This window comes from Gymnoscopelus microlampas, assembly GCF_963454915.1.
Source record: "Gymnoscopelus microlampas genome assembly, chromosome: 24".
Classification (NCBI taxonomy): domain Eukaryota; kingdom Metazoa; phylum Chordata; class Actinopteri; order Myctophiformes; family Myctophidae; genus Gymnoscopelus; species Gymnoscopelus microlampas.
The window spans coordinates 1,814,185-1,837,946 of record NC_139961.1 but is presented as its reverse complement, the minus strand read 5'-3'; the positions used below and the strand labels follow the sequence as shown (position 1 = coordinate 1,837,946).

At 41.3% G+C, this 23,762-nt stretch overlaps 1 protein-coding gene across 3 annotated transcripts in view; it reads right to left on the bottom strand.

Annotated features, from left to right (window-relative positions):
* Nucleotides 1-22,762, bottom strand: part of fbxo3 (F-box protein 3) — a 29,726-nt gene extending 6,964 nt beyond the window's left edge. For all 3 annotated transcript variants that reach the window (XR_014600356.1, XM_084051676.1, XM_084051677.1), the window contains exons 1-8: nt 22,665-22,762; nt 18,506-18,595; nt 14,583-14,746; nt 13,820-13,934; nt 8,677-8,881; nt 5,128-5,173; nt 3,694-3,778; nt 664-786 (exon numbers count right to left, since the gene is read on the bottom strand). Coding sequence is in view for 2 of the 3 variants with exons in the window: in XM_084051676.1 (XP_083907802.1) it covers nt 664-786; nt 3,694-3,778; nt 5,128-5,173; nt 8,677-8,881; nt 13,820-13,934; nt 14,583-14,746; nt 18,506-18,595; nt 22,665-22,756 (920 nt within the window). In the remaining variant the exon portion in view is untranslated. The remainder of the gene's footprint in view (nt 1-663; nt 787-3,693; nt 3,779-5,127; nt 5,174-8,676; nt 8,882-13,819; nt 13,935-14,582; nt 14,747-18,505; nt 18,596-22,664) is intronic.
* Nucleotides 22,763-23,762: the final 1,000 nt, after the last annotated feature.

Below are 23,762 nucleotides of genomic sequence, written 5' to 3'. Positions count from 1 at the left end.
TCGTAAAGTAATTTCTCTATGGAGAATAACATTGGGTCATCATAGAATCGTCTCATATAAGAATTGTGGTCCAAAAATAAACAAACTGTCTCTGTGATATTGTCAGGGAGGAGGTTCTGTATCGTTTATGATAGTCAGTCACTCATATTTGATACAGTCTGTTTCTGGTGAAAATGTAACTAATTCGGCGGAAGTAACATTATCGTTTTCTCACCGTCAGTTGATGCTTCATATCCATAAGAGTCAAACCGCTGGGGTCATTTGTTTATTTCTGGAACACAGTTCTTATGTGACTCGATATTAAACACGTCTATGGGGATTCAGAATGGGGGTGGAAAACCACGAACCAGGTAGACAAACAAAGGATGTGTAAATTACGTCAGACTTCAGTGGTCTATTACTCCCGCCCAACTCCAGCCCACAGCCAAAATTGCAGAATGGGCGATCATGCCATGACTCACTCCTGAAATAAATGACAAATGAGATTTCCGGAGGGAGGGTTTACCAGGCATATCAGATCTACAAGCTCACAAAGACTTTTGAAAATTACAAAACATGTAAATTATTTGAATCATTCACCTTTAATGACCTATAGATGTTCTGACACACACACACACACACACACATGCAGACAGACAGGTAAACAGGCAGACAGACAGGTACCTGATACGGTAGGTGAAGAAGAAGTGAGGAGGATGGACAGACGACAGCTCTGGCAGGAAGGAGGTGGAGACAGAGACGGTGATGTCATCTGTCCTCGTGATGCACTGTTTGTCATGAACATACCTGTTACACACACACACACACACACACACACACACACACACACACACACACACACACACACACACACACACACACACACACACACACACACACACACACACACACACACACACACACACACACACACACACACACACACACACACACACCTATTCAATCTCAGAATGCCATAGAGCAGTGGTTTCTAACCTTTTTCATGCCAAGGACCCCTACATTGAAATACATTTGTCTGCGGACCCCCATCTGAAAATGTTTTATGCCAGGGACCCCCAGAAGCAAGGAAGTTGGCCTCTGGTTGTCATTTCCGTTCACAGGTAAACATCTTTACTGCTAAGCAGCAAGCTAAATATGCTTTAGATGATTCTGATTTAGTTTAGGATAAATTTGCGCGACTGTAAAGACGAAGCGGAATCAGGGAGGAAGAGGAGGCATCATGTCTGCTTTACCAACATCATGTATCACCAGCCAACACACGCAGGTACCTGGTAGGGCTGCAACAACAGAGGCAGCAACAACACTGGACTGCTTTAAAGTTACAGGGAAAGCTAGCATGTATTCCCACTGCAGATCATACAGTTTCCCATACAATATTCAAAAACCACGCAGTTAATGAGGATATTCTTTGCAGTTAAAGCTAGATTACAGGTCCTCCCAACCAGACTCAATCTCTCTCTGTGGTACCCCAATACATTTTCTCCTCACTGCCTGCACCATCACAACACCCCAACCATAGAGTCACTGTCACATATTCTGAATGGCTGCCATGTATACAAAGGAATGTATATTTCCAGACATGACAGGATTGTTGACTTACTGGTTAAGGACATGCTTCTATACATCCCACCTTCTTCTGTTGAAGTTTATACTCACACAAGGGTTTCATCTGACATGTTCATACTATGCAATAACCAAACTGAGATCTTTTCAAATGTGACAGCTACAATACACCAGATGTTGTTGTAGTTGACGAAGAAAGCAGAGAAGTCACCATCTTAGAAGTAGGCTGTACGTTTGACTATAGTCTGGAGGAGACATTCCTTGCCAAGGTTTTAAAATACCAACCTCTCAGAAATGAGATTGAACAACTTGGGTACAGGTGCAAACTACTTGTGTTTATATTTGGAAGCCTTGGCAACGTCCACAGACAAGGTGTAAGGGGTTTTGCAGACGGCAGGAATTCCAAAGCCAAAAGCTAAAGCATTAGCAAAATTCTGCTCGATATCTGTGATAAGAGGCAGCCGCCACATATGAAGGAGACGCTGCTTCCTGTATCCATAGACAGATCAGAGATGTCAATGAGATTCTGAGCTTGTATGTGCATCTACCACTATTTGTGTTCAAGAATGTGTTCTCTTGTAAAATGTGAACATAAATAAATATATTAAATGTGTGTGCGTGCGTACTTTTGATTACAGCTTAGAGGAAGCCTTCCTAACCAAAGTGCTAAAATATCATCAGCTAGAACAGACCATCTCACAGCTGTAGGGCATCGCAGTTGCAGCCACTTCCGGGTTCCACTGCAAAATACTCAATGCATTTTTCCCATTGACTTTTCCGAAAATATTTATATCAATTAATTTAAGCCTAGAATCAAGCCATCCAGGCTCCTGGTGAATCATGACCATTAAACATTTTTTTCTGTGATTTTATTTTATATTTAATTATATGATATACTATATTTAATAAATACCCTTTGTTTTGCCATTTTCAAATTTTTTTCTCCACAGAATCAAACGTTTTATGGTCATGATTCACCAGGATCCTGGATGGCTTGATTCTACGCTTAAATGAATTGATATAAATATTTTTGGAAAAGTCAATGGGAAAAATGCATTGAGTATTTTGCAGTGGAACCAGGAAGTGGGCGGGAACTGCGATGCCCTATTAGGCTACACATATCTTTGGTACCCTGGGGCATTGGTTCTCAACTCCTTGAGGGAGTTCCAGGGGTCCCCGGCTAAATGATGGATAGTTAGGAACCAAATGGACCCTTATGGGTCTGTCACTCAGAGTGTACAAATGGAACCAAATGGACCTGTTCCATGTGTACAATCTCAAGAGTTAAATGAACATTGATGTGACAATATGAATTGGGGTCACAGAGATATACCGTATTTTCCGCACTATAAGGCGCACCGTCAGTGCGCCTTATAGTGCGGATGCGCCTTATAATCCGATGCGCCTTATATATGTATCAATATTGGTTCCCTTGGTTTCCGCACTATAAGGCGCGCCTTATAGTGCGGATGCGCCTTATAGTGCGGTGCGCCCTATATATGAAAATAATACATGTATTGAAGGTGCGCCTTATACTCAGATGCGCCTTATAGTGCGTAAAAATCATCTCTTATGGGGGGTCTGTGGCATATCTTTTCAAATGGGGGTCCGCGGGCTAATAAGTGTCAATTTGGGGGTCCTTGACATGAAAAAAGTTTGAGAACCACTGGCCTAGGGCACAGGTTGGTTGTGAGGGGCCTTCAAATGGCCGGCCTCTCCAAAAGGAGGGCCACACAGTTCAGTATCAGCTGTTATAGGAAGGAGGCGTTGTTTCCTTTATCCATGATTGATGTCTGCTGTGTTTGACAAGTATGTCAACATTATTGTATGTAACAATGTTCTGTCTTATATGCACTTTGTAACTGACTGTTCTCCTAGTGTCTGACTGACTGACTGCACTGTTTATGTCCTTTATACAAGGCAGTCTTGTACTTCTGTTTATGGGGACATAAATACATATTTAACATGTATGTGTGTGTGTGTGTGTGTGTGTGTGTGTGTGTGTGTGTGTGTGTGTGTGTGTGTGTGTGTGTGTGTGTGTGTGTGTGTGTGTGTGTGTGTGTGTGTGTGTGTGTGTGTGTGTGTGTGTGTGTGTGTGTGTGTGTGTGTGTGTGTGTGTGTGTGTGTTACCTGAAGATTTGGTCTCTGATGATTGGATATTCTCCTGTGACCACATTGTTGACGTACGTAGTGAACCACTCTGAGAAACTACAACCTACACACACACACACACACACACACACACACACACACACACACACACACACACACAGACAATGTAAAGCATGCATATACACACCAGCAGAGAGTGAAGTCTCACTCACACAAAAAATAAATTAAAAACTAGAAAAAGTGCTCCTCGGAGCACAGGTCTCTGCCAGGTCAGGTAGGTTATTGTGGCCTCCTGGTGGCGCTATAACAGGCCAATGTGAAAAGGGTGGCATTTCTTCCTCAGCCTAGTGGGAATGTGTGTGTGAGATTTCACAGAAATCGCATGCTGCGTGCTTAGTTTGAGGCTTTTTGTCCAAAGCAATCCTGCAAACTTTGGAAGCCAACCTTAGCGAATCAGGATGGAATATGGACAATCGGACAGATCACATGACTATAAAGTGTTGATCACATGACTATAAAGATATGTGTGTACCGATTTGCATGACGTTTGGATATAATCTGTAGGAGTAATTTGGTTTTGCACAAATCGGCCTCCTGGTGGCGCTATAACAGGCCCATGTGAAAAATGTGGGGCAGAGGTTCTGAATTGGCATCCAGGGAGTGTGTGTGCACAGGTTCGGAGCGACCGGGCCAACGGTGTCGGAGATTAGCTACTCGCAGACAGATGGACGGACGGACAGGGGGTAAAACATACTCTCGCCTGGCGGACACAAAAATGTAAATAGCCTACAGTATCTACAGTATCTACATGCTCACAAAGCGTCGCGAGGCGACATGTTATGAGAACTGCCGACAGGTGAGCTGCCATACTGTTAGTCTGGACTCGAACCAACCAACCAAACATTGTCTGTTAGGCTGTAGTACAGTATGTATGACATTATACAGTATGTATGATATTATACAGTATGTATGATATAAAATGGTAAATGGTGCATTTATATAGCGCTTCTATCAGAAGTGCTTTACATTGATTGTGCCATTAACCCATTCACACACACATTCATACACCGATGGCGGAGGAAACCACGCAAGGCACCAACCTGCTCATCAGGAGCAATTAGGGGTTCAGCGTCTTGCTCAAGGACACTTCTACACTAACTCTAGGGGAGCGCCCCAGTGCGGGATCGAACTGGGAACCTTGGCCACTCTACCCCTGAGACACTGCCGCCCCATATTATGTGTATATGGATTACAGCAAAGAGTAAAATCTCACGACTGGAAATGTTTTGCGTTGTCAAACAAGTGTGAAAGGAGCCATGCGTCTGTGACGCATTGAGAGCTTGTAGATCGGCTATTGTTGGCTTCCATCTTCTAAAAAATGACTGAGGTCGGCCGTGTGGCGACAGAGAACTTTAACCCATGCATGGACACACGACGTGGCGTTCAACTCACCTGTGATAAACATGTCAATGGCTGAAGGGTCCTGAGCCATCTGATCCTACACACACACACACACACACACACACACACACACACACACACACACACACACACACACACACACACACACACACACACACACACACACACACACACACACACACACACACACACACACACACACACACACACACACACACACACACACAGAGAGAGAGAGAGAGACAGACAGAGGATAGGTTAGATCAGTGATTTGGCAAAACACTAAGATCTTAATTTAACCCATTAAGACCTGGAACTGTGTCATTTTTAGATTTGAGCTAAAAAGCATTATTTTACACTTTGGGGCTATTCAAAAATAGCAGATATACAAGCTCGTAGCGCGGCACCGAGTGCCGCGCTACGAGCTTGTAGATCTGCTATTATTGAAAAATCGTGAAAATGTGTGCATATCTTTGAATATATATATTTTTAAAGCGAACATTTTTAACTCAAATCTTTGCTTCTGGGGGTCCCTGGAACAAGATATTTTGATGGGGGTCCGCGGCCAAATACATATAATTTTGGGGGTTGACATGAAAAAGATTGAGCACCACTGATATAGAAACATAGGTTTTTCAGAAAACTGTTGAGATTTAGGAGACCTGTAGAATCGGCTTCAGGTCTCAATGGGTTAATGTAAGGTAGCTCTCCAGCGCACCGACGTCGATGACGGTAAGCGCTGGGAAGCGCGGCAAGCACGCCGGAAATCTGACCTCTGACCTACAAATGGACAAAGCGTCGCGACGTGGCGATACCTTGTAGATCTGCACTTTTGCACACAACACCGTCGCACCACAGAGAACGATGGTGACGCACACGTAGGATAGATAGCATAGCATAGTGCATCACTCTTTTGAATGAGACACGATCGTAGTCTACAACATTGGTTCTCAAAGTGGGGTCCGGGGACCCCCAGGGGTACTTGAGGGGGTTCCAGGGGGTCCCCAGCTAAATGATGGATAGGAACCAAATGGACCCTTATGGGTCTGTAACTCTGAGAGTGTCCAAATGGAACCAAATGGACCCTAACGGGTCCATTTGGTTCCATTTGTACACTCTGAGTTAAATTAACATTGATTTTACAATATGAATTGAGGTCCAAGAGAAATAAATGCCATTAAATGGGGGTCCGTAGCCTAATGCATGTCAAACATGGGGGTCCTTGAAATTAAAATGGTTGAGAATCACTGCTAGAGCCGTAAAAAATCTTCTCTTATGGGTGTCGTATCTGGCATATTTTTTCAAATGGGGGTGCGCGAGCTATTAAGTGTCAATATGGGGGTCTTTGACATGAAAAAGTTTGAGAACCACTGGCATAGTCATAGTACATCACTCTTTTGAATGAGACACGATCGTAGTCTACAACGTAGGATTTATATTGATCTTACCTGGGCTTTTATCAGCGGTTTATGTGCGGGTGGATGCCGCGGGGTCCACCTATAATTCTGTGGCGGCCCGCGGTGCAGACAGAACCAAATGGACCCCGTAAGGGTCCATTTGGTTCCATATGGACTCATGGACTGGCCGCTGTTCCGAGGGACAGGGTCAGCAGAGCCGTGTGGATCATGGATCGTCTTTTATAGTCAGACTGCCTTTTCCTTTTTTAACCAAATTCAATCTGGGAACGCATCTGTGTCATTTTCAGATTTCTTTGGCTATACAAAAAAAAAAAAAAGTGCAACATTTTCTTTTTTTTTTAAACGTATGTTGCTTCAATATCAGTGGTTCTCAAAGTTTTTTCATGTCAAGGGCCGCAGACCCCCACCTGAAAATATGGACCCCCAAAAACAAAGATTTGAGTCAAAAATGTTCCCTTTAAAAATATATACATTCATAGATCTGCACACATTTTCAAGATTTTTCTAAAATAGCAGATCAACAAGCTTGTAGCTTGAGCTTGTAGATCTGCTATTTTTGAATAGCCAAAGCAGAGTCCTACAAGTGTCCAATTTTGAGAACCCGCGCCCGCCCCGCCCGTCAATACTCAGATCCGTAGACCGACCCGTCACCCGTGATTATTTCAAAATACGAACCAGATCCGCCCTGTCCGTCAAATAAACAACCCGCTGTCCGCCCGTTTACCCGTGATTACATGCTGAGTAAAATGTAAATCCTATTGAAAAGTGTGTTGAAAAAGAAAGCAGCCTTCAACAACAGCGCTACATTCAGTGGTCAGTTTCGTACAGAAATCAAGTGAAGACGGAGGAGCGAGCTTAAGCCACGCGCACGAACGTGCATCTACGCAGCACACATGTGTCCTTGTTTACCTTATCAGATGGTTTTAATTTGAAGGTTTAACAGGATGTTCAATGTGTTTTAGTGAGTTCAGATAACTGACCAGCGTGCTCCATGCAGTTGTGCTGTGTTAAGTTACACAAGTGACGTTGTTTGGGCGGAAACAGCGCTCTCTGATTGTCACAATAAAATGATACACGCCCGCGATTACTTCAGTACCGCCCGTCCCCGTGATCTTATCAAAGTAACATTTTCACCCTTTTTCACCTGTCAAACGCCGGTACTCGAGCCGTTGCAGGACTCTGAGCCCAAGTATAAAATAGTGGTTATATGTTATCAGATATTTATACTAACAGGACAGTGGTAGAAGATGTAGATATATATATATATATATATATATATATATATATATATATATATATATATATATATATATATATATATATATATATATATATATGTATATACTAACAGGACAGTGGTAGAAGATGTATATATATATATATATATATGTATATACTAACAGGACAGTGGTAGATGTATGTATATACATAGATATACTAACAGGACAGTGGTAGAAGATGTATATATATATATATATGTATATACTAACAGGACAGTGGTAGAAGATGTAGATATGTATATATATATAAGTACTAACAGGACAGTGGTAGAAGATGTATATATATATATATATATATATATATATATATATATATATATATATATATACTAACAGGACAGTGGTAGATGTATATATATATATATATGTATATACTAACAGGACAGTGGTAGATGTATATATATATATATATACTAACAGGACAGTGGTAGATGTATATATATATATATATATGTATATACTAACAGGACAGTGGTAGATGTATATATATATATATATATACTAACAGGACAGTGGTAGATGTATATATATATATATATATATATATACTAACAGGACAGTGGTAGATGTATATATATATATATATATATATATACTAACAGGACAGTGGTAGATGTATATATATATATATATACTAACAGGACAGTGGTAGATGTATATATAGATAGATATACTAACAGGACAGTGGTAGATGTATATATACATAGATATACTAACAGGACAGTGGTAGATGTATATATAGATAGATATACTAACAGGACAGTGGTAGATGTATATATAGATAGATATATGTACTAACAGGACAGTGGTAGATGTATATATACATAGATATACTAACAGGACAGTGGTAGATGTATATATAGATAGATATATGTACTAACAGGACAGTGGTAGAAGATGTCAGACACGTTTCGTCCCTCTGTGGATTCCAGAGCCATGTATTGGCTGAGTCCGGTGTGGAAGCAGAAGGTCAAAGGTAAACACTGCCTCATGCCTTTCCTCTGCTGGAACCCGCCCGCTGCCGTCTCTATGTCCAGCAGGTCCTCTGAGCGGTAGTGGTTAGAGAGAGCCATGCTGCCCATCAACCTACACACACACACACACACACACACACACATTTGAAATATTTATTTATGTCCACATAATAGGAAGTACAGGATGTACAAAGGACATAAACACTATGTATAAAGGGAAAACAGCCAGATACAAAGTGCATGTAAAGCAGAGCATTGTTACATACAAAACAAAAGATGGCATACTTGTCAAACACAGCAGACAACAATCATGGGTAAAGGAAACAACGCCTCCTCCACATTGAGCGTCTTCCTATAATAGCTGATCATGATATTGAGCAGTACCTTGCTAATTGTTTAGCCCTCCTTTTGGAGAGGCCGGCCATTTGCAGGCCCCTCACAACCAACTTGTGCACGTGTCCTAGACTACCAAAGATAAAAAACAAAAGTTTACATCTGTAGCCTAGCTGAGAGATGGTCTGCTCTAGCTGATGATATTTTAGCACTTTGGTTAGGAAGGCTTCCTCTAAGCTGTAATCAAAAGTACAGCCGGCCTCGAGAATGAACACCTCCCTATGGTTTTCATTAACAGCAATGACATCAGGGGTGTTAGCTGAAATGTTAGAGAACACAGAATCATAATTACACATGTTAAACATGCTCGGCTTCACAGTAGAATGCTTATACAGCATAATGGAGGACCTGAAAATAATATATCTTTAGATATCAAATCCACTATTCTGTCATGCCTACTTATGTAGAGTCCCCTGTATACATGGCACCCGTTTAAGATGTGGGACATGGTTTCAGCTCACACACACACACACACACACACACACACACACACACACACACACACACACACACACACACACACACACACACACACACACACACACACACACACACACACACTATTAGGGGTAACGGTTCGCACCATGGTACACGGTTGACAATACGATACATAGACGATATTTGGTTCATTCATGGCGATACCATTCAATGATTTCAGATGGATACAGTAACTATTCAATGATTTCAGATGGATACAGTAACTATTCAATGATTTCAGATGGATACAGTAACTATTCAATGATTTCAGATGGATACAGTAACCATTCAATGATTTCAGATGGATACAGTAACTATTCAGGGCCCCAGCCTGTGTCTTCCGTGAGGAAGAAGCCCAACAAACCCACGGTGAGGCCTTTAAGGAGGGTCATTCAAGCAAGCCGCAAGTGGAGCCTGCAGTACCACCACGGCCCAAAGAAGCCATCACGCTAGAATGAAATGTTTGGAACGGGGGGGGGGGGGGAGTCTGGTGCAACGCTCAGGTCCTGGACCTGGTGAGACGGAGGAGGAGCCCGGCCAGGAGACAACCCACAGAGTCTAGTCCTTCCACGTGTCAGAGCCTCTCCTCTCCCCCAGCAGAGTAGTTCCAGAGAAGCGGACTGAGTGGTCCTGTCTTTCCCTAAGAGCAGGGGTTTTCAAACAGTGGTCCGGGGACCACCAGTGGGGGGGGTGGGTGCCAGGGGGTCCCCAGGGAAATAACATAGCGTCACAATCATTTTAACCACTTAGCATTGGCTATTCAAAAATAGCAGATATACAAGCTCATAGCACGGCACTCGGTGCCATGCTATGAGCTTGCAGATCTGCTATTTTTGAAAAATCTTTTTTAACTCAAATCAAAAATTTGCTTCTAGGGGGTCCCTGTTCATGTTGTGCGGTTTAACGGTTTAATGCGGTTTTATAAGACCTTGACGGTTTGTCAGCCAAACAGCATGTCATGTGCGTTGCGCTTATGTGAAAGTGTTTACGTGTATGACCAGTGCTGTTTTTGCCCCCTCATTGACTTAACTCTCCAAAAAAAAAGAAGGCTCTGGTACATGCATGTGAAAACGTGTCACGTGATTATTGATTACGGAAGCACAGCAGCAGAAATCAGTTGGGAAGCGGCCACGCTCTGCAGCAGTGGCCTACTCGAGACTCGAGAGAATGGGCAGCGAGCCAAATAACAGCTGAAGACCTGGTCTCAAAAAGTAAAACGTCAGCCCCAATATGGGATCACTTTGGATTCATAGCCAACGAAAATGGACAGGGTCCCCACACATTTTTAGCAATGAATTTCCAAAACTTTTCCAAAATTTTTCCAGAACATTTAGCCCAATTTCCAGGCCTATAAAACAATCATTCAGCGCAATAATGTGTCTCTTACTCCTATGTACAATGCCCAAAGATAGGCAGTGTAGCAAAAATAAAGCATAGAATATAAAATAGTACAATTTCATTCAACATTTCGTGCAAAATTCATTTGCGATTCAAAAACATGTATTTGAATGAGATTTCATCGCCCGCTCGCTTCGCGTCACGTCGCATCACTGGCAGTGCGGATGGGGTGTTACACAGCCCGTTCGGCGAAAAACTACTTATGTTACATATTTTGTGTAATGTTGTACATGTTTATGAAAATGTTTTGTACTAAAAAAAATCAATAGCCAAAAACAATGCATAGCCAAATATTTTTCCAGTACCCTTGATACATTCTAGGACCTTTGATCAATTCCAAACCTTTTCCAGTACTGGATTTTTTTTTTTTTAATTTCAAAATATTTCCAGGAATTTCATGACCGTGGGGACCCTGAATGGAGAACCTGCCGCTGCGGCTGCCGACGGTAATACGTCAAACCTAAAAAAATCACCTACAAAAGAACCACCCGCTAACCTACTCGAGGATGGCTCCAACTCAAGTGGGCACAAAGCGACCTGTAGCTAGAGGACAGCCAGGGATCTTATCTGCCTTTGCTAAATGCACAAAATACAGCAAGGACAGTGCGAGGTGGAAGTCACGCACCGCGGCGCAGCTGTATAACTTAAACCTCGCAGTCGATTGGACTTTGTCATTGCATCACTACTGCGTTCTCTCACAGCTGGCGTAGACAGCAGGAACTACACACAAGAAACAAAAGGAGCTGAACCTACCAGATCATCGTCTCATAACGGTAAGATATAGCACGAAATAGGTTATTTATTTGGCATACTAATGATAAAATTCATTCTATTCTCGTTTAACTTACTTATGGCCAATAAATTGTGCCTAGAGTAGGCTGACAAACGTGTGCTTTCCTTTTATTATTTTCGTGACTTATAATGTTCTCGTGTTTTTTTTTTTTTGTATTTACTTTTAGGGGTGTGTGACCCGGCCACTGGGGTTCCCGACAAGCAATGATCGACCGTATCCTGGAACAGAAGATGATGTCACACAGGGACGTGCACAGATAGACTCTAGGTGGTGCTAGAGCACCTGCCCTTTGCACTCTTGACCAGAAGAGCACTTTTTTTTCCAGTTTACTACAGGGGTCTTCAACAGGGGGTTCGGGACACCTAGGGGGTCCTCAGAGTTACTACAGGGGGTCCGCCAAATCTTTATGTATTATGTTTTTTCTTTTTACCATAACCACTCGAACCCTAGCATCCCTTTTCTGAGGAGAAATGTAGCCAAAAATAGCCGATCTACAAGCTCACAATGCCTCGTGCTGCGAGGCGTTGTGAGCTTGTCTGTGCACGCCACTGATGTCACACTAACGAAGGACATCTAGTTGGGAATTGTTGACAGGCTAAATGACAAATATGACTCTGACAAGGCTCAGAAACTGCTGCGCAAGTGCACGCGCAGAGGGGCAGTTCAACTTGGTTTAGATGATACGAAAGCAGTTCAACAGGCATCAATACTTTTGTACTTCTACTCAAGTAAATTAGTTCCGGACTTTTACTTGTAACAGAGTATTTCTACATTGCAGTAATGATACTTTTACTTAAAGTAAAAAATGTGAATACTTTTCCCAGCGCCTGGAGTCCGTCAATAAAGTGCAGTTGTTTCTCCCTGTAAGGATCTGTTTATTTCTTTAAACGCACTGAAAGAAAACTAACTGCTTTAATTTGATCCTTTAGCAATATCAGCCTGTCTAAATGGCAATGTTGTCAAATGTTGGCTGGAAACGTAACGTTGCTTTGTTTGAATGGGTCGACATTAACGCTCATTAAATGGACGATTATGCATTCATTTTAGAGTGGTAATACCACTGGTATTGGGGAAAGGAGCCATCTGGTGGTGACAGACTGTAATAGCAGTCTCTGTTTGCATTAATTTAACAGCCTGTCATATCAGATCAGGTAATGCGGCCGCTGGCCGTGTTTTAATTAATTAAAATTAATTAAACGGTAAAACCGAATACTGTGGTTTTTTGGGGGGGGGCATAAACCGTGGTTTAAAATTTTGGAAACCGCACAACCCTAGTCCCTGGCACAAAACATTTTCAGATGGGGGTCCGCGGCCAAATGTATATCAATTTAGGGGTCCGCGGCATGAAAACGGTTGAAAACCACTGCCTAAGAGGACTGACCGTGGGTAGCTACTGGGACGTAAGCCGGGGCTTGATCAAGGCTACAAACACACAGGTGCATCCATGTGATGTTTTTCTTTATTTAGCAAAGAAATGTATCTGTGTGGATAGTGTAGTTTTTTTTGTTTTTTTTACCCATTAAGACCTGAAGCCGATTCCACAAAATAATGTCTTCTAAATCCCAACAGTTTTCTGAAAAACTGTTTCTATATCAGTGGTGCTCAAACTTTTTCATGTCAAGGACCCCCAACATTATATGTATTTGACCGCGGACGCCCATCTAAGTATAACTAAGTATAAACCAGGCATGACTCCAAACATAAACCTCTAAACCTGACCTCTAAATGTCTACTCCAAGAATGTCTACTCCTAGGATTACCCTCAAAGCACAAGATCCATCTTTTTCTAAGTGAAAACCTATCTCTGAAATATGTTTATAACCATAAAAAAACATACTTCTCTCTCTCTCTCTCTCACACACACACACACACACACACACACACACACAAACTTACTTTGAGCATTTAGCTACTATATAGTCATGTGATAATAACATAGACGGGTAGTTCAGACAGACAGACAGGTGGTTCAGACAGACAGGTACTGACCCAGGGACGACCAGTTTCTGTCCGTTGTGTATCCGGTAGGAACAGCGATAGTCATTGGGCAGCTTGCAGCCAATCTGAGCCTCGATAGCGTCTAGCTCCTCCTCTTTGGCACCCTCTGAAACAGCCAATCACAACGCACACAGCTGCATTAGCCAATCACATCAATGATGATAATAATAATAATAATAACTTGGATTTAAATAGCGCTTTTCTAAGAACCAAAAGTGTCTTTACATAAAGAAAAGGAAGGAACCAACTTTATTAAGAAAAAATAATTAAAATAAAATAAAAGATAAGTGCTAGATGAAAAAGATCAAAGGTTAAGCATGGGTTGGGGAGGCATCTTAACTCACTGAGTGCCAGAATTATTTCTGGCTATGGTGTCCCAGTGCCAGAGATTTTTTCAAAGTAAAAGAAAAAGTGCTTTGGAAGGGGTGATTAACTAGACCTATGCTGACTGGAAACCGGTGTTTGGTCTCTGCCCTCAGACCTCCACTTCCGGTGGTGCGCCTATGTTTTCATTCCCACTAACACCACTTCTCCCACAGAACATGGATGGTTTTGGTTATAAGCCCACTTGTTTCTATGATGAAAGAACAAGTTAAAATGTTACTAACTTTCCGTGGTTTTGTCGGCTCCCTGGACGCTATTGTTAAATGAGTTTCGATTTGTTCTTGAGAGATTGATGAGAGACAGACAGACAGACAGACAGACAGACAGACAGACAGACAGACAGACAGACAGACAGACAGACAGACAGTACCTTTCAGTGAAGCCAGCATCCTAGGACAGGTGTTTTGCAGGAAGCTGTTGAGTTGTTGCCAGGCGGTCTTCAGAGTAGCATAGTGGTCGATGTACCGACCCAGATCTAAATAATACTGTTTAAATAACGTCTTCCACGACACACCACTCTGAGCTCTGTCACTCCTGAAACACACACATTATTACTGTTTATTTTACATGTTCAGATTAATAATAATACTGTTTATTACACGGCTTGGATGAATGCTTGATTCTGATTGGTCAATCGCTGAATTCAGCGGTCTGTTATTTCTTGAAAATGACCAAAGAGCTCAATAACAGACCTCTGTCTAATCCAGTGCTTCACAAACTTTTTCATGTCAAGGACCCCCAAACTGTCACTTATTAGCCCGCGGACCCCCATTTGAAACAATATGCCTCAGGGACCCCCATAAGAGAAGATTTTTACGGCTCTAGCAGTGATTCTCGACCATTTTCATTACAAGGACCCCCAGTTTGACATGCATTATTAGGCTACGGACCCCCATCTAGTGGCATTTATATCTCTGGGACCTCAATTTATATTGTAAAATCAATGTTAATTTAACTCTGAGAGTTACAGACCCATATGGGTCCATTTGGTTCCTATCCATCATTTAGCTGGGGACCCCCTGGAACTCCCTCAAGGACCCCTGGGGGTCCCCGGACCCCACTTTGAGAACCAATGGTCTAATCAAAGACTCAGAGCACCTGCTGCGCTGCTTGATTTGACGCTGTATCCAACATGACAGTCATGTAACACCATGGGTGCGTTCGGATATAAGGCACTGAGCGCACTGGCCAATACAAACTAATACGCGAGTGAGCATTTCAGAACACACACCATGTGATTCACAACTAAACGTTGCTCTCAAGAATGTTTTAGAACAGGGGTCTTCAACGTTTTCAGGCCAAGGACCCCTTGGCTGAGAGGGAGATAAAGCAGGGACCCCCATTATATATTGTGTAAAATATTTATTTTTTCATAATTTCATAGGCATCTTCATAGACTTGTTTCACAGCACTATCATGTTGGATTCATGTTAATGTGTGTATTTACATTTAACCATGTACTTACACAATACTTAGTAAACCTGACCTTTCACGTTGTACTTAGTCTGCTCTTTTTCCCCCCTACATCAAACCACTTTGCCGAAAATAGCAGATCTACAAGCACACAACGCCTCGCAGCGCGAGGCGTTGTGTGCTTGTACGAGGCGTTGTGAGCTTGTAGATCTGCTATCTTTGGCTAAAGTTCTCCTCAGAACAGGGATGCTTAGTTGAAGTGGTTAATGTAAAAATCACACAAAGATTTGGCGGACCCCCTGTAGTAACTCTGAGGACCCCCTAGGGGTCCCGGACCCCCTGTTGAAGACCTCTGTTTTAGCAAAACATTTGAACTGATAAATAGACGATGCAGTAACTAAGAATGTATTCTATTTGATCAACACTTCCATGTTTTCCGAGGCGCCCGTGGCCCAGCGCAACACTTATGGAATACTTTCATTACTGTAAGCAAGCAAGTCGACGTGTAAATAAGCGGCATAATGGACGGGTTGCTGGTCATTTATTAATGACCGGTGACCCGTCAATTATCCCTTGATTAAATAACATCTTCCACAACACACCACTCTGAGCTGTGTCACTCCTAAAACACACACATTATGCTGTTTATTTTACATGTTTACCTATAGATACACACTACAGTTGTCTGTCTGTCTGTCTGTCTGTCTGTCTGTCTGTCTGTCTGTCTGTCTGTCTGTCTGTCTGTCTGTCTGTCTGTCTGTCTGTGTGTGTGTGTCTGTGTGTGTGTGTGTGTGTGTGTGTGTGTGTGTGTGTGTGTGTGTGTGTGTGTGTGTGTGTGTGTGTGTGTGTGTGTGTGTGTGTTAAGTTCTGTAACTCTGAGAGTGTACTAATGGAACCAAATGGACCCTTACAGGTCTGTAACTCTGAGAGTGTACACATGGAACCAAGCTTGTGTTGTGTTTAAAAAAGTCATAATTACATTGTGTGTTAGCTCTTGAATGTCTGTGATCTTACATATATGTCATGTATTCCAAACACACAGCCACAGATCAGCTCCATGTCTGCCCGGTTAGCAGGCTGATCTCCGCTGCATAAAAGTGCTCCGTGCTGCGTGTGTAACTCACCCAATAATTAATCCCTAATTAAAAGACTTGGAGTCACATATTATCCTCTAGTTTCATATCCATATGAAACGGTGTTGATTTTGTCAGCAAATTTTCATTTAGTTTTAGTCCTATTTTAGTCATCTGAAATGTTTTACTTTTTGTCTAGTTTTAGTCGACTAAATATCATAAAATTATAGTCGACTAAATCAAAAGTTGATTTAGTCGACTAAAATGTATTTTGTCGGTGCCTTGATGGCGTACGTATTATGGCTGATTTTACACGTGGTTGCATGCTGAAAATAGCCGATCTACAAGCTCACAACGCGTCGCAGCGCGACGCGTTGTGAGCTTGTAGATCTGCTATTTTCAGCATGCAACACCCGAGTGCAACCAAATATAAAATTACCTCACTCACTAACATTTTAGTTTTTATTTGTTGACGAAATTGTCAATATATTTAGTCTTAGTTTTAGTCATCAAAGCTTAGTTTTATTTCGTTTTTATTTAGTTTTTGTCAGTGAAAAAAGGTAGTAGACGAGCATTTTTCGTCATAGTTTTAGTCGACGAAATCAACACTGATATGAAAGTTCTGCCAGAAAACGTGTGTTTAGTAAAATGTCTCCACTTTTCCACGAGCTGCACACGGACATCATTCTCTGTCAGCGACGAGGCCGGACCTGTAATGACTGCTGACTGAACATATGAAAACCTCCTTTGGAAACAGTCTGTGTGTTTAGGAAGCACAAACGTATGGGCCACACAAATGACAGGTGCGTTGGCCCTCATTTATCAATGGAGCGTAAAAAACGGCTTATATTTTACCATAAATTTGGCCGTACACCAACGTCCAAGTCACATTTATACAGCCAATCCTATACAGCCAATCCTATAGCGTACATTTGGTCGGAGCCTTGATAAATGTCACGGCTGAAACCGAGCATCATTTAAATAACACGTCCTTAAATATTCTCGAAACGCCCCAATTTTACAACATGAAGAACCAGAATACGACCAAACAAAGCATCGCGATGCGCTCGTCGCGGCGCGTTGTGAGCTTGTAGATCTGCTGTTTTCAAATAGCCAATGCAGACAGATCTGCAAGCTTAACCGAATGACTGTTAAAGCAGTTTGTTTAAATGAGTTCATAAAATGTTATATTTTCACAGGGATTATTTATTAGTGTGTTAGATATACATGTTGGAGTGGATACTAGGGATGGGTATTGGCAAGAACCTCACGATTTTTCATAAAGCCTGTATCTGCAAAAGAAAAAAAAAGGTGCCTGTCAGACAGTCAGACAATGCTGCAATGGAACAAACGGGTTCAGTCAACGTCTAAAACTGCTCTCGACCTGCCCATTGTGTGCCTCATACATTTGTGCTTCCTAAAGGAAGTTTAGATCTATTCAGTCCTTCACTCACGTCAGGCCCCTTGCCTGGACAGAAAGTCGTCCGTGTGCAGCTCGTGGAAAAGTGGAAATATTTTACTAAACACACGTTTTCTGGCAGAACTTTCAAATGGATATGAAACTAGAGGATAATATGTGACTCCAAGTCTTAAGAATTCATTATTGGGTGAGTACAGACACAGCATGGAGCACTTTTATGCCACGGAGATCACTCTGCTAACCGTGCACGGATGGGACCGATCTATGGCTGTGTGTTCGGAATACATGAAATGTATGTAAGATCACAGACATTCTAGGACTAATTGTGTGTGTGTGTGTGTGTGTGTGTGTGTGTGTGTGTGTGTGTGTGTGTGTGTGTGTACTCACTCAGACAGCAGCCAGTGTCTGACACACAGGTTCTTCCACAGAGCGTTTTGTCCAGAGAGTTCATTCAGCCTCCTGCTGACATAACTACAACTGACACACACACACACACACACACACACACACACACACACACACACACACACACACACACACACACACACACACACACACACACACACACACACACACACACACACACACACACACACACACACACACACATTAATATGTATTTTTTAAAGTATGTATTACATTTATTTTAAGGCAGGAGTTGCATATTTCAACCAATGTAGATAATATTTAGTCACAAACTATTAATACGTTTCATTGGTTCAATTTTTTTTTTCATGTTCCCCCAAAAGTAGCAGATCTACAAGCTTGGGCTGTGATGCCTTGTAATAAACTGCTCAAAAAAAAGTTCGGAAACCTAACTTCGGTCAATTATATCTCCCCTTTAATAATACCAATTGGTATTGTGTTTTATATCATTTTTATCGTTGATTAGTCACCTTTACAACGAGGTACAGCTTGTAAGGATCGTGCATTCGTGGAATGAGCAACACAGCTAAATGTGTGGGTAGCGCCTACAAAAAATGTGTCAAAATCACCCAATATGCTTCTGTTGGTAATCACTCTTGTTTTGAGCAACCGGTCAGCACACACCTGCTGAGAGGTGTGTGCCAGTAGTCACAGGTGTGTGACTGACACCTGAACATGGGTTCTGCAACTTTGTTGAGTTTGTACTCCAAGCAGCAACACTGCCCCCATGGAAAGATGCCACGTTTGTCCCTTCAGAATAAGGCCCGTGCAATAGGGCAAGTGAAGCTGGTGTTCCGTTATGCAGAGTGACAGCATTATTTGGTGTTAGCCCTGGTACCATTTCCAAACTTAGGACCAAGTTCTGTGAGACTGATGAAGTCAACAAGGAAGACAACAACCCAAGACCCCTTGCTTCACTGAGGAACCATAGATTGACAGGCAAGATTTGCACAACGGTACCAAAGACAGATGTCAAAGTTGCAGGGTCCATGCTCAGGTGCCAGTCACACACCTGTGACTGGCACACACCTGCCTGCAAATGGTACCAGGGCTGACATCAAATAATGCGTAATCTGCGTAACGGAACACCAGCTTCACTTGCCCTATTGCACGGGCCTTATCCTGAAGGGACAAACGTGGCAGTCCATGGGGGCAGTGTTGCTGCTTGGAGCATACATAAACTCAACAAAGTTGCAGAACCCATGTTCAGGTGCCAGTCACTCACCTGTGAGGCAGTCACACACCTGTGACTACTGGCACACACCTCTCAGCAGGTGTGTGCTGGCAGGTTGCTCAAAACAAGAGCTATTACCAACAGAAGCATATTGGGTGATTTTGGCACATTTTTTGTAGGCGCTACCCACACGTTTAGCTGTGTTGCTCATTCCAAGAATGCACGATCCTTACAAGCTGTACCTCGTTGTAAAGGTGACTAATCAACGATAAAAATGATATAAAACACAATACCAATTGGTATTATTAAAGGGGAGATATAATTGACCAAAGTTAAGTTTCGAACTTTTTTTGAGCAGTTTAGTTAGGAACCAAATAATCCCTTAAACTACAGTTATTAAGTTAAAGGCCAGTAACTCTGAGAGTGTACAAATGGAACCAAATGGACCCTTACAGGATAATAAGCCTCCATTTGGTTCCATTTGTACACTCTCATTGTTAAATTGACACTGAGGATTTTACAGTGTTAGGGCTCCCAGAGATTAAAATAAATATAAAATCAAACAAAAATAAAAGTGAGTCTGTGGATGCATAGTCTCGCGTGGCCAGACTGTTGCCTCCCACAATGTTCAAATGTTTGCGGTCATACAGTCTGGGACTTGGTCATGATTAGAATATAAAGCGGATATGAAGCCTCCTCTCCATTTCCGTTTTGTCTTTACAGTCACGCAAATTTATCCTAATAATAATACAAATCATCTAAGTTTACATAGCTTGCTGCTTAGCAGAAATGAAAATGTAAAGTGTAAAGATATTTTAAAATATATTTTCATGAACATAAGTGTCAGTTTCCTCTCTCGGATTTGGGGATGTGTAGTTCCAGATATATAGCATTCAGAGACTGTGGAATAGTTGTCTGGCTACGCGAGACTAGTGGATGCATACTGTATGAAACTGATTCTGTTGTTTCATTTCATCATGCAACTCTATATGTGTGTGTGTTCACTGCACAACAACAATAACTATTTTAATAACAATAACTCAATCTATTAACACATTAAGACCGGGAAACTTTGGCTATTCAAAAATAGCAGATCTACAAGCTCATAGCGCTTATGAGCTTGCAGATCTGCTTTTTTTTTTTTTAAATCGTGAAAATGTGTGCAAATCTTTTAATATATTAGTAACTCAAATCTTTGCTTCTGGGGGATTCTACAACAACAGTTTTTAGAAAAAAACCTTATGTTTCTATATCAGTGGTTCTCAAACTTTTCCATGTCAAGGACCCCCAAAATAATATGTATTTGGCCGCGGACCCCCATCTCAACATATTTAGTTACAGGGACCCCCAGAAGCAAAGATTTGAGTTAAATGTTCGCTTTAAAAATATATATATTCAAAGATTTGCACACATTTTCACGATTTAAAAAAAATAGCAGATATGCAAGCTCACAGCGCGTATATCTGCTATTTTTGAATAGTATAAACATTAATGGTTAAAGTTACACACAGATGCGTTCCCGGTTTTAATGGAATAAACAAACACTTCAATACTGACATTAATATATGCATGAATTATAGTGTAACATTGTATTGCATCATTAAAACATACATTATGTTCCATAACAACATATAGTGTAATATTACAACATGCAGCTGTTATGTCATCATGTTGCGTTGTATAATTATTTGTAATCACATTAGCAGATCTACAAGCTCACACCAGGGTGCAATGCCACCCGTTATGAGCTTGTAGATCACCAAAAAAACATGTATTTATTAAACAAAAACTCTTTGTTTAATAAACAATAACAAACTTCATGCAGTGCTAACTGTGTTAGCTTTAAGTGTTTGGTTTGTTGTGGAAGCAGTTTACTGTTTAAAAATAACGTCATAATTAATTAAACATTATCTTAATAACAATAATATTAATAATAATAATAATAATAATAATAATAATAATAACAATAATAATAATAATAACAATATTTGTTTTGGTTGACAGTTTGTTGTTCAGACGTAAACAGCGGGTGGGTGGGTACATTCACTCTGTAAGTTCACATTTCCGGTGCGGAGCGGATACGGAAACGCACCACGTGTTTCACATGTGTGTCTACGTGGAAACAGACAGGATACGGCGGGCGGCCTCTAGACCGGATGTGCGCGCTGAGCGGTAAAGGAACCCCAGGGCTGAGTTGTTTTCAACGGAGAGCCGCTGAACCAACGAAATGCGAGTAAATAAGTACATTTACTCAAGTACTTAAGCACATCGCGACGCATTGTGAGCTTGTAGATCTGCTATTTAAAAAACATGTGTATACATTTTGAACACTAATGGGACATTCTGCATAATGGGTTCTTTTACTATTGGTACTTCAAGTACATTTTGATACCAATACTTTTGTACTTTTACTCTTTTAATTCTGAACACCGGACTAATTACTTGTAGAGTGTTTCTACATTGCAGTATTGATACTTTTACTCAAGTAAAAACAAAAAAGTAGTTATTTTCCCACCACTGGGTTTTTAGTTTATAAAATAACATGTTGTTGCGCTTGTTGTTGTTACTGTGAAACCTGAGCAGGTCAGTGAGTAAATGTACTCAGTTACTTTTAGTGTTTGTTATGGTTAACAGTGTGTTGTTTAGACGCAGACATCGGGGGGGAGGGGTCCATTCACTCTGATACTTCACATTTCCGGTGGTGGAGCGGATACGGAAACGCGACCCACGTTTCACATGAATGTCGATGTGGAAACGGACCGGATACGGCGGGGCGGGCTCTAGACCGGATGTGCACGCTGAGCGGTGAATAGGAACCCCCGAGGAGGGTCTGAGGATGTTTACAACGAACCAACGCGAGGTTTAGTTTGTAGAAGAGCGTCATGTGACTGAATGAAAGGTTCGTCAGTGAGTAGATGTACTCCGTTACTTTAAGGTGTGGTATACCTGAGCAGGTCAGTGAAGTCCAGGAAGGAGAAGACCAGCAGCAGAGGGTCTGAAGGCAGAGAGTTGAGCTGCAGCTCTGAGGCCGCCGCCATGTTGGATCACCGCCGTCTGTCTGGTTGCCAGGTTGTGGTCTGGTTGCCAGGTTGTGGTCTGGTTGCCAGGTTGTGAGAGAGAAACAAACGGTCAGCGCCCAGGAGCCATGTTGCACCACCCCACCTCACACTAAGTTCAAACTTAGCCTAGTTATAGCTTAAACACATTCAATCCTGGGGGACGCATCTCTGTCATTTTTAGATTTATTTGGGCTATTCAAAAATATCAGATCTACAAGCTCATAGCGCGGCACCGAGTGCCGCGCTATGAGCTTGTAGATCTGATATTTTTAAATAGCCAAAGAAATCTAAAAATGACACAGATACTTTCCCGGCTAAATGGGTTAAATGGCCTTTTTAAAAGCCATTTAAAGCTATAACTAGGCTAAGTTAGAACTTAGTGTGAGGGTGGTGCAACAGGCCCCAGGGGCGGAAAAGAGGAATATTATATTTAATACATTTAATGCCAAATATTTTTTACAAATGCTGCAAAACCTGCTTGTCCATTACTTCCTGTATAGTCAATCTCCTCCATGATGATGAATCAAGTCAATCAAGACCATGTGGTTCATTATCACACTACTATAATACACTTTATACACTACTATAAATGGATATGTAAATATAGTAATACAATATAATATAATAATCCTATAATATAAATGGATATGTAAATATAGTAATACAATATAATATAATAATCCTATAATATAAATGGATATGTAAATATAGTAATACAATACAATATAATAATCCTATAATATAAATGGATGTGTAAATATAGTAATACAATATAATATAATAATCCTATAATATAAATGGATATGTAAATATAGTAATACAATATAATATAATAATCCTATAATATAAATGGATATGTAAATATAGTAATACAATATAATATAATAATCCTATAATATAAATGGATATGTAAATATAGTAATACAATATAATATAATAATCCTATAATATAAATGGATATGTAAATATAGTAATACAATATAAT